This window comes from Centroberyx affinis, unplaced genomic scaffold, assembly GCF_046629955.1.
Source record: "Centroberyx affinis isolate AG114_WGS23_722 - 3 ecotype Tasmania unplaced genomic scaffold, CSIRO-AGI_Caff_v1 ptg002190l_1, whole genome shotgun sequence".
Classification (NCBI taxonomy): domain Eukaryota; kingdom Metazoa; phylum Chordata; class Actinopteri; order Beryciformes; family Berycidae; genus Centroberyx; species Centroberyx affinis.
The window spans coordinates 79983-90706 of record NW_027280498.1 but is presented as its reverse complement, the minus strand read 5'-3'; the positions used below and the strand labels follow the sequence as shown (position 1 = coordinate 90706).

Here is a 10724-nt window from a genome sequence, read left to right as displayed (position 1 = left end):
GTACTTCTCAAAAAACGTTGAAACACTTCGTTAATGGCCATTTTATTTTGAAGCCCGTGACCGGAAGTCTTGTTACGTTTTTATTCTGACTGACTTCACATTGGTGGTCGCTGGGTCGTTTCCGCTTCCGGTCCCAGGAGGTTGTGAAACATTTTTTTGCGAGTGGCGCGCGCTGTTCAAAACATTATTCAGAAGAACCGCGGGCAGAGCCGGAGAACCGCCAACAACACCGAGCTCCTCAAACTTTATTTTAAAACATCTTTCGGACGGCACAGTTGCTCTCGGTAAGCTGTATAGTACTTCTTATATAGTTGTTGATTATGTTTTTAGTGTTATATGCTTTTGTTGCTTCTCATCTGTGTGGCACAAAGTAGTTTTGCCAGGCGGAGACAAGTCATTCTGCCTTTCAAGCCTGACGATTTATCTAAACACTGGCATTAAAACTGCGCAATAAAAACAAACATGTCGGCGTTAGTTCAGTGTCTGGCGCATGATTGATATCGTGGCGTTTCGTAGCGACTCATGCTGACTAAATTGTTGTGGAGGCAGATATATAGAACCTCCTTGAGGCAGATGGCACCCCAATATCGTCCCGCCAATTATCCATTCAGCCAGGCGATTCGTGTTAAATAAGCGCTTCAGTAGCTAACATGTTACGTTACACGCTAGCTGACTAAGTTAACGTTGGCATTTAGGTAATGCGTTTTGCACGAACGCAACAAAGTAGGTTGCCGTTGTAGGCATATAGTGACTACCTTGACGCCTGAGATACAGTCGCCATAGTGGCTACCTTGAATAATACTAGTCTAATCTATCAATAGTGTCAGTAAGGTCTTGAGGAATCATTCAGCTGGCGTCAGGGTAGCCTCAATACGTTCCATGGTCTCTCTTACGGAGTGTCACGCCAAACTCCATAAAAAAAATAGCAATTTAATGCTGCCTTGCTTACAAGGTGAGGAATTAATAAACTTCGAATGGGATAAGTTTGTTTACTCTTCCAGCCACTTTGGCAGGTCATATTGTATTGTAAGCATAGTTGGCTGGTGAAATAGCAAAAGTGACCATCTAGACCATTAGAGGTGTTATCTGTTGTGCCTTCAGGTAGAATAGCTGCTAATGTTGTCTTGTATGTGCAGGTGGGTTTCAGGAAAATGATGCCCAATACCACTAGGAAGCGAAAGCTCCCCTCTTTGGACTCTGACAGGTGAGCCATCAACAGATTGGATTTATTTTAAGTGTTTTGCTTTGTTTAAAGTCTTTGACTGGCTGGCTTACTCTCAAAATGTGCATATGTGCAGAAAAGGTGACTGCATATGTATGATCTGACATTGTAGACAGCTAATGATGCATATTGGCAATAAATTCACATTTTTCATATTCATTTTCTCATTTCATATGCATGTATCTCATTATTTTCATACTGTATATATTGTAACATTTTCCAAAATTTTCATGTTAATATTGTCCATTAATTTTCTTTCACATTCATGCTCTGCCACTCACATTGCACACCCTGCACATATACTAACGCATATACCGGCACATACACACATTACAGACACTTGTATTTGAAAGCTCTCCATCCGACTGATCGTCTGTCTTCTTTAACCCGTCCCAGTCACCCAGCCAAGAAGGGGGTGAGGGAGCAGGCGTCTCCCATGAAGAGGAGGTCGCCCAGGAAGAAGCCGGCCACCAGGCTGGAGAAGGAGACCTGTCCCTCACCGCACAAATCCCCTCGCAGACTGGCAGGTAGGGTGGCCTGCTGAAACCGGTGCTATGTTTTTACTAACTATGGCTCAGCTGATAGAGGTTTTTGTTCTGTGTTGTTTTCCCACTCCCTTACTTTCTCTCACACATCTCTCTCTCTCTTGTTTTTGGGATCTCTCATCCTCTTTCTCTAGGCTCGCCGGCCAAATCCCCCCGTAAAACCTCTCCCATCAAACCGGTCGTGGTCACAGGCTCCTTCTACAGCAAGCGGAAGGCCCTCTACCTTACTCCGCTAGAGAGGAAGATGCTGAAGGAGTCCAAGCCTCCCTCTCCTCCTCCTCTCCCTCCCTCCCAGGCCAAACAGGCAGAGAAGAAGAAGAGGAAGAATGTTAAGGGAGGCAAGAAGCCAAGGAAGATGGCGGCAGCGTCTGGTTATGGGGGGAAGATGGGTTTCAAAGACCACACGTCTCCCAAGACAATCAGGCTGACCAAACTTAGTAACAGGTTTGTTTTTAAATTGGTTTTAAATTCAATTCTAGGTAGCACTAAAAAGCATTGAATTTGGCTTTCTGATACTTGCAAATACTGGTTTTTAATTTCTTGGACATCATGGATGTTTGTTACTAGATAGTTTTATAGTGTTATAGACCATTTTTGTCTAGTTTTAGTCGTAATTTATCTGTAATCTAGTCTTCTAATCAATGTGCAATTGAATGATTTTAAATTCAGCAGCAGCACTGCTAAACCAGCGTCGGCTCCAGCCGCTGCCGCTGTCAAACCAGCAGAGCCCAAGAAGGGAATCACCATCATGTTCAGCAGCCTCAAACCCAAGCCCAAGATCTTTGTGGGAGCCGCTTTCTTCGGCACAGGGAAGAAGCCTACTTCCATGTACAAGAAATCCACGCCGAAGGCCTCGGCCAGGCCGGCTCCGGCTCCGGCCCAGGGGAAAAGCCAAGGCACCCCGCCAGAGCCTAAGAGGGAGAAATCACAGCAGGCACCCGGCCCTGTGAAGAACCAACAGCAGAAAGAACCTCAGGCGGTGAGGAGTAGCACCTTTTTTCCTGTTTGTACTATGCATACTATGTTGCCTATATATGTTCTCTTTCCCAGAGTTGGGAGTTGGGCTGCCTTGTGACGGACCCGAAAAACTCATTCACACACCACCAAACACATTAACAGAAGCTAATTGTAGGCCAAATCAGATGATGCTTCAGAAAACAATGGCTGAAAAATGCAGCCCTGCTATGTGTTTGTACACGTGTGTGTGTGTGTGTGTGTGGTGAATTTTAAATGTGATAGTTGGTGTGATCTCGTCTCCAGAGTGCCACCCAGCCCAGCCAGAGAGGAGAGGACAGACCCAGGTCCACCATGTTTGACCCATCAGACTGGATGGACTCCTGTAACAACCAACCAGAAACTCCACTACCACTAAGGTGCTTTAAGGGCTGTCAGACTGTTGGTCCATTGGAGACTTTTGCTTGAAATGATACATATCCAGGTGGACAACAATCTTCTTCCTCTTCTCCCCTCAGTTCTCCTATGGTGTTGGCAGAGAAGTATGGGGTGACCAAGCAGCTGAAGATCATACTGACCAGGTCCCCAACACCTAGCCCCGCATCCACAGCCTTAACCATCAACACCCAGGTGTGCCTGCATACATGTACATGTGTTTTGTTGTACTGGGCATCTGCAGGTTAAATGTAGGCTTAACCAGTTCAGGGTTCTTAAAGGTTTTGTGTTGTCTCTTGGACCTGGTTATGCAGACCTACATTTCTGTTTTTGTAGCAGAATTTCTTTGAATGTAACTGACATTAACAAGGCGTTAAAGTCTTCAGTTTTTTATTTTTAAGCTTTTCTAACCTGTATGAACTTTATTCTCCAATGGTCCGACAAGGCTTGTGGTTCTTAATAATTATGATTGTGGCTGAATAATAATCATGACCAGTGATTTTTAGTATTTTTGGTGATTTTTGAAGTTTTTGGTATTTCTGCTGTTGTTCATAACACTTCAGTGCGTCTGTTTTTGTTGTCTCCAGGATGACTGTCTGACAGACGGTGGCTCTGAGCCCGTCTTTGACCTGAGTGATATAAGCCCCTCCAGTGCTGCCTCCAGCCCACCCAAAGGTACACGCACACAGAATGCATAATAGCCTTGAACTGTGAGATATCAGTTCCTCTGTTACTGAGTCCAGTCCAGTGAAACACTGAGCAAACACTTTACCTAGTGATATCTGCCACCACTACAGTCCACCATATCCACGTTTTCATGGGAGTTTTTCCTTCTCATTGAGGGTCTAAACTAAACCTCTTCAAACATGCTTTGTCTGAATGGGCCCTGTATTTGGTTGGTTGGTGTATGGTTTTGAACGGAACATGACGCCGTTGCTCCATTAATGCTTTCACGTGTTGTTTTTCCTCAGAATCTGCAGCGGTGTATCCCATCTTTGGCTCTGCTTCCAAGAGGTGAGAGACTTTAAAGATGCTACATGTTAGATTTTAACCTCAGTAAATCATTGCCACATTAGTTTTGAGACACTAGTATAATCACCATAAACAAACGAGTAGCTCGTTTGTTTAGCTGCAGCTTCTACCGGCCTCTACACTGCTTTTTTGGGTGCCACCTGGTGGATTTGGAGGGAAATCTGCTGGATTGCTTTACGGCACAAAACAGGAAGAGGGCGCTGTTCTTCCAGAGCAAACAGAGCTAAAGCTTCCAGAGTTTCTCACAACGGCAGATGGTGGAAGGAGGGAAAGGCCGATGGAAAAAACACTTCCAACATGTTGATCCTCTTCAGGCAGGGGGGACAGGACGCGACAGGGTTTATGGTCTTAATTTGGAGAAACGGTGGCACTAACAATACTACTGGTGTGAGATAGAGGCTACCAATTGTCTCCAACGTGGTCTCATTTGTTTACAGTAATTATACCAAGGTATCACTAAGAAATTGGCAATGATATATTGATTTAACCTTTTCAATCGTTTGTTGTCATCATTCTCGTGTCACTTGAAATACCATATCCTCAGTTGTCATGTCTTAATGTCCTATAATAACCCATATTTGCGCTGCTGTGTGTTTCCCTGCAGGTTACAGAAGAAGTCGTCTCTGCGGCCTCCGGTGTCCTGCAGCACCCCCTCTGGCCAGGTGGTGACACTGCAGCCCAGCGCCTCTGCAGCCAGAGAGCGCAGCGCCCGCAGGAAGAAAGACAAACAGGATGACGACCAGCTCATTATCGTATGTTAATATTGTCTCTGGGAGCAGGACATTCTGTTATATACTTTGGCATTAGAATAATGATATAGTATATGTGTTATATCGGTATGCTAATGCTGTTGGCTATGGTTTGACCAATATTGGTTTTTGAATGCTAATGCCAATATATATATAATGCATATTAAAGTGTTGGATTATTTGTATTTGTATAATACAAAAACTATTACTGATTTATAATAAGTACCAATCCATTTTGGTGATCAGTACAGTGTTTCCCAGTTACTCTTAACAAACATATTTGTGCTATGTTTTTGCAAGGAGTTAGCTATATTTTCTAGATTTCACATAATCCTCTAAAGTGCTATTTGTTTATTTGAAAGTGAATTTCAGCTTCCAACTTATCCATGTCACTCTGTCTTTATGCAAAAAAGAATGTCACCAGGGATAGGGCTGGGTGATATGGTTGAAATCAATATCATGATAATCATGATTATCAAGGATTTTTCTCGATATCAATATATATCACGATATGGTTCATGTATGCAAAATCACGTTAAATAATCAAATGAATGTTCATCTCATTGAACCAAATGGTGATGTTAGGTGTGGTGTCAAACAAAACTGAAATTTTCAAATAATATTCCTCAATATACCTCATTTTATGAGAGTTTTTAAGTAAAATTTGCTTGTCATCATCAGTTTAGACAGCAGAAATGTGTTTCACAATATCAAAATATCTTCATATCATCACGATATGATTCCACTGAAAGACGATAAACGATAATATTGAATTATAGCCCAGCCCTAACCAGGGATAATGAAACAAGAGATAAGTGAGACCTACTAGATTTTGTAGCACAATTGAAGATAGTGATAAAGAGTGTCCAAACACATTTGAGATGGAAGTGGAATTTGGTTTAATGTAGTGTGTTTGTGTTTCTGTGTGTGTTGAGTGTAATTCTGTGTTTTCCCCCATGCAGGATGCGGGTCAGAAGCAGTTCGGAGCGACCACCTGCGGCTCCTGTGGGATGGTGTACAGCGCCGACAACCCAGAGGACAACTTCCAGCACACCCAGTTCCACCAGCGCTTCCTCGACAGCATCAAATTTGTGGTAACTCCTCCTTCAGGGACATTTTTCCCCTCCGAACAGCATTTCGTTACAGTATCGATACTTGGGAAGTGAGTGTTTTCTGCAGACGCTCTGCCAAGGCTGCTGGCATGAGTGTGTGTAGAGCGGGAGGTGGGTTTGTAACTGCAGCTTCCTCTCTCTCTCTGTTGTGTCGCCAGGGCTGGAAGAAAGAGAGGGTGGTGGCCGAGTTCTGGGACGGAAAAATCCTCATGGTTCTACCAGACGATCCCAAATACGCTCTCAAAAAGGTGTGGGTCTGGGCACTGCATGCTTTTCTGCTTCATTCTTTAAGGAACGTGGTAAGCGTTCATGCTCGCAGCTTCTCATGCCTCATACGTGTGTGTGTGTGTGTGTGTGCAGGCTGAGGACGTGCGCTGCGTGGCGGACAACGAGTTGGGTTTCCAGCAGGTGACTCTGAGCTGCCCCAGACAGGCCAAGACCTACCTGTTCATCAACACAGAGCGCATGGTGGTGGGCTGCCTCATCGCCGAACACATACGACAGGTAGGACGGGCTGTGTGTGTGTGTGTGTGTGGGGGGGGGGGGCAAAGACGGGCCTGTTCAGTCTATTTTGTGTCCCAAATGACGGAAGTCTGTGAGGAGAAACTGTGTTTACTCTTGCATACAAAAATCACGAACAGCTCATAGTATTAAGTAGAAATACGTGAATGAAATGTATGATATGAAGAAAAATGACACTTTTCCCAGTGTGATGTCAGCTACAAGCTGGACTACTCCTCCGAACTCATTGGCTCTGTATGGAGCATGAGGTCTTTATGGCATGTGTGAGAATCTTGGCCAAGAATAGCTGTAGCTGTGCCACTTGAGGAAAACCTGTGCACACACCTTGTAGCCTTTAGCTTAGTTCTAACTAGTCTGTGCTTAGCCAACATTGACTGCCAACAAAACTGTAAACAATTACCTCTTGCTGCCATTTGGGCCAAATTATCTAGTGCAGCAATACATTCTAGTGTAGTAACGGTAATAGTTTCATAGCCGTATACTGTCCTATTTGTTTTCTGCTACAACAACCCAGTTTCCCCATAGGGCTTGTTAGGTTCATCTCATCCTCTGTCAGTTGGGATTGCAGGCATAGACTCTAAACTCTGAACAGTGCTACAGCAGTATCTAGTAGGGCTGAACAATTAATCAAACTTTTATCGAAATCGCAATATGGCCTACTGCAATTTTCGGTAACACTTTATAATAACCATCATTAATAAATGGTAAATTGATAGTTAATTCAACTTTAGTTAATAGTTATTTTACTGTTAACAAACAATGAAATGATCATTAATAATGTTTACTAATTATTAGTAATGCTATAATTTGTTATTTTATCATTCGTTTGTGTAATATAAAATCATTTGTTTATAAATTATATATTGTATCATAGCTGATAAGAGACGGTAAAAAGGGTAAAAAGCTATGATACAATATATAATTTATAAACAAATGATTTTATATTGTTATTACAAACGAATGATAAAATAACATAAACGTGTGTCAAAATACCATTTTAAATGAAATATTGTGGTGCTGCAGAGATGTCCTGGCCTACACATCATATTCTACAGACTTAAGAAAACATCTTTGTTTGGTACAGATCCCCGCAAAAATCACACCATAATCATTTTAATACGTTTTTCAATGAAAATGAGAATAATGATGTAAAAATGATCATTCCCTCTAATATCGCAAATCATATCGCAATTGCAATATCAGTCAAAATAATCGCAATTAGATATTTTTTTCAAAATCGTTCAGCCCTAGTATCTTGTACTGACACTGACGGGGTAGTGATGGATCCGCTCTCCGTCGTCCCTCGCAGGCGTACCGGGTCCTGGAGCAGCCGGACCGGCAGAAGGACCTGACCAAGGAGGACTTCATGGAGCCCCACCGGGCCTGGTGCTGCTCCACCGTCCCAGAGAAAGCCCTGTGCGGGGTCAGCCGGGTCTGGGTCTTCAGCCTCGCTAGGCGGCAGGCCATCGCCACCCGCATGCTCGACACCGTCAGGTACAACACCACACTGAACATGTGTTTCACTAGGCTTTTCTTTTTCTTTTTCTGTTCTGTTCTCTTAAGTGGATTCTCCCTGTGTTTTCCAGGAGCACCTTCATGTACGGCAGTCACCTGACCAAGGAGGAAATCGCCTTCTCTGACCCGACGCCCGACGGCAAACTGTTCGCCACCAAGTACTGCAACACACCGACCTTCCTCGTCTACAATTTCATCGCATGAAGGACTCTGACATTAATGTTGTGATTGAACACAGAGGTTTGGACCGAATTCAGCTACTAAAGAAGTAGAGTGGAGATATTCTAATGATGCAAGAATTGGCTGATTTATTACATTCTAGGGATTAGAAATGATCAAACTGCAATTGTTGGATTCTCTTTGTCTAGTTATTGCTTTTCATATCAAAGTTGTTCATACTTACTGTTGACCCAGGCCCGTGTTGACAAATATTGTGATGTGATGAGTTTGTTCAGGATAAAGTAGGTCTTGCGTTGTAAAATGTTCAGAAAGCAGAACAAGTCTGGTCACCCAGTATTTATAAAGACTCAGTACTGCCTCATTTACTCATCAAGTGTTGTGTATATATATCCAGTGCTTTGTGTTCAGATGTCTTTATATCTTGCTTTGATAAGGAGGAGCCCATCAAATATTTCCCAGTTCTGAAACGCCCTCATAAGTTGACTGCCCTGATGCATCTTGGGAATTGGAGTCTTTGGGTTGTTTTGTCTTTTGCATCTTAGCTTTGAGTTAATTACAAAGGAAATTAGGTGCCTCTTTGACGAGATACGTTCTCCTTTGTTGTCTACATTTTTCTTGCTAACAGCTCCAGGTTTTCTGGACACTTTGGAAGGAAAATATCTTCCTAGACACTGACCTGTTTGAAAAGTGGATGCCATCGATGTTTAAGTGCATTCTGCCATGTAAATAGTTTTAATAAAGTTATTACTTTTGTTTTATGAACCCAGAGCTTTTTTTCTGAAACTGATGCATAAAAAGATCCTAGGCTAGACAATTAATTGCTTTAAAGGAATTAGGAATATTATCTGTATAATTGTAAAACAAAATTTAAATTTTAATGTTGACTACTGCAATTTCCAAATAACAAGCTACAATTTTTCAATTGTTGAGTAGAAGTTGAATATGAAGAAAATGGTTCTTTATATTCAAACTGAACACTAGGTAGACCACTTCTTTTTCAAGAGAAGTGCACTTACTCCTCCTGAGTCTCAGTCCATGGTCCTCCGGATGCTGCAACACCATATCAAGGGTCTTGAGATGCTCAACCTCACTTGGACCAGTGATAAGTGTCATCCAGGGGAATCATGCAGAATCCCTTCCATGGTCCTGTGAAAGACAGCAGGACTAGAAGATACACCAAAAGGCAATCGTGTGTAGGTAAACAATCCTCTGTGTTCACAGTGACACAGGGCTTTGAGGAGTCAGACAGGACAATCTGAAGGCAGGCATCACTCATATCAAGAAGCAGAAGAAAAAGAACCATGCATTGTCACCTAAGTGCAAAGAGTAATGATGTTCAACACATAGAATTGGATATTTTTGTGTTTTACATCCTCAGTGAGCAAACAAAGTCTTCTCTCTTTCTTTGTCTTGTTCTTTCTCTATCCCACACTCACTTTCTTTGTCTCTCTTTCACACACACACACACACACATAGACTCTGGTGCGGTCGGGGGAGGCAATGTGCTGTCCCCAGTGTGGCATCATTGTTCGCATCCAAAAAAGCTGCAAGTTATCAGTCTATAAAGCTTCAGAGACATTATTGACAAAGCTCTTCTCTATGCAAATACAATCTGAAGCGTAAGCTTACCCTAATGAAGATGTACTGAACAAAAATATAAACACAACACTTGGTTTTGCTCCTATTTTTCATGAGTTGAAATAAAAGATCTAAGACTTTCTCTATGCACACAAAAGGCTTATTTCTCTCAAATTTTGTTCACAAATTTGTTTAAATCCGTGTTAGTGAGCACTTCTCCTTTGCCAAGATACTCCATCCACCTGACAGGTGTGGCATATCAAGATGCTGATTAAACAGCGGGATTATTGCACAGGTGTGCCTTGGGCTGGTCACAATAAAAGGCCACTCTAAAATGTGCAGTTTTATCACACAACACAATGCCACAGATATATATATATATATATATATGTTGACACCTGACTTTGAGTATAAATTTGTCAGCTGGACTAGTTGCGTTCTATTTCTATTACTTCTCAACACAACACATGCTAATACCAACATATGCAGAGATGTAGTGGAGGGTAATCCTGGTTTCACCTTTTATTTGCAGAAGAGACTTTACCCAAATGTTTGGTGATGTAAATCTCTATGACCTAAGCTGATATGATACATAACAGGAAGAAGAATCAAACTTATGCAAATGATGAGGATGAGGTCCTTTTAAGGGATAAAACACAGATGAATGCTTGAAGATCACCGACTGGAGGTTATATTTTACCCATCTGTTTATTTGTCATCAGCTGTTATTACAGTCAGTTGGATGGGTTTTGATAAAGTCAAGTCAAATGTATTTATAAAGCACATTTAAAAACAACTCACGTTGACCAAAGTGCTTTACAAACCAGAGCAGGCAGTAAAATCACAATAAAAAAGACTAAAAACAAAAACACCCACATAA

The 10724-nt window shown here is 42.2% G+C and overlaps 1 protein-coding gene across 2 annotated transcripts; it reads left to right on the top strand.

Moving 5' to 3' along the window:
• Positions 1 to 196: 196 nt before the first annotated feature.
• Positions 197 to 8982, top strand: esco2 (establishment of sister chromatid cohesion N-acetyltransferase 2). Of its 2 annotated transcripts, none has more exons than XM_071532457.1 (15): positions 197 to 284; positions 1137 to 1204; positions 1619 to 1749; positions 1902 to 2211; positions 2440 to 2746; positions 3028 to 3140; positions 3240 to 3351; positions 3744 to 3831; positions 4128 to 4170; positions 4793 to 4940; positions 5900 to 6031; positions 6208 to 6297; positions 6410 to 6553; positions 7881 to 8065; positions 8158 to 8982. In XM_071532457.1, the coding sequence occupies exons 2-15, from the start codon at positions 1152 to 1154 to the stop codon at positions 8288 to 8290; spliced, it is 1989 nt and encodes a 662-aa protein (XP_071388558.1). In that variant the 5' UTR covers positions 197 to 284; positions 1137 to 1151; the 3' UTR covers positions 8291 to 8982. The 2 variants fall into 2 exon arrangements, with proteins under 2 accessions (XP_071388558.1, XP_071388557.1); XM_071532456.1 differs by having other exon boundaries at positions 2437 to 2746.
• The last annotated feature ends 1742 nt before the right edge of the window (positions 8983 to 10724 follow it).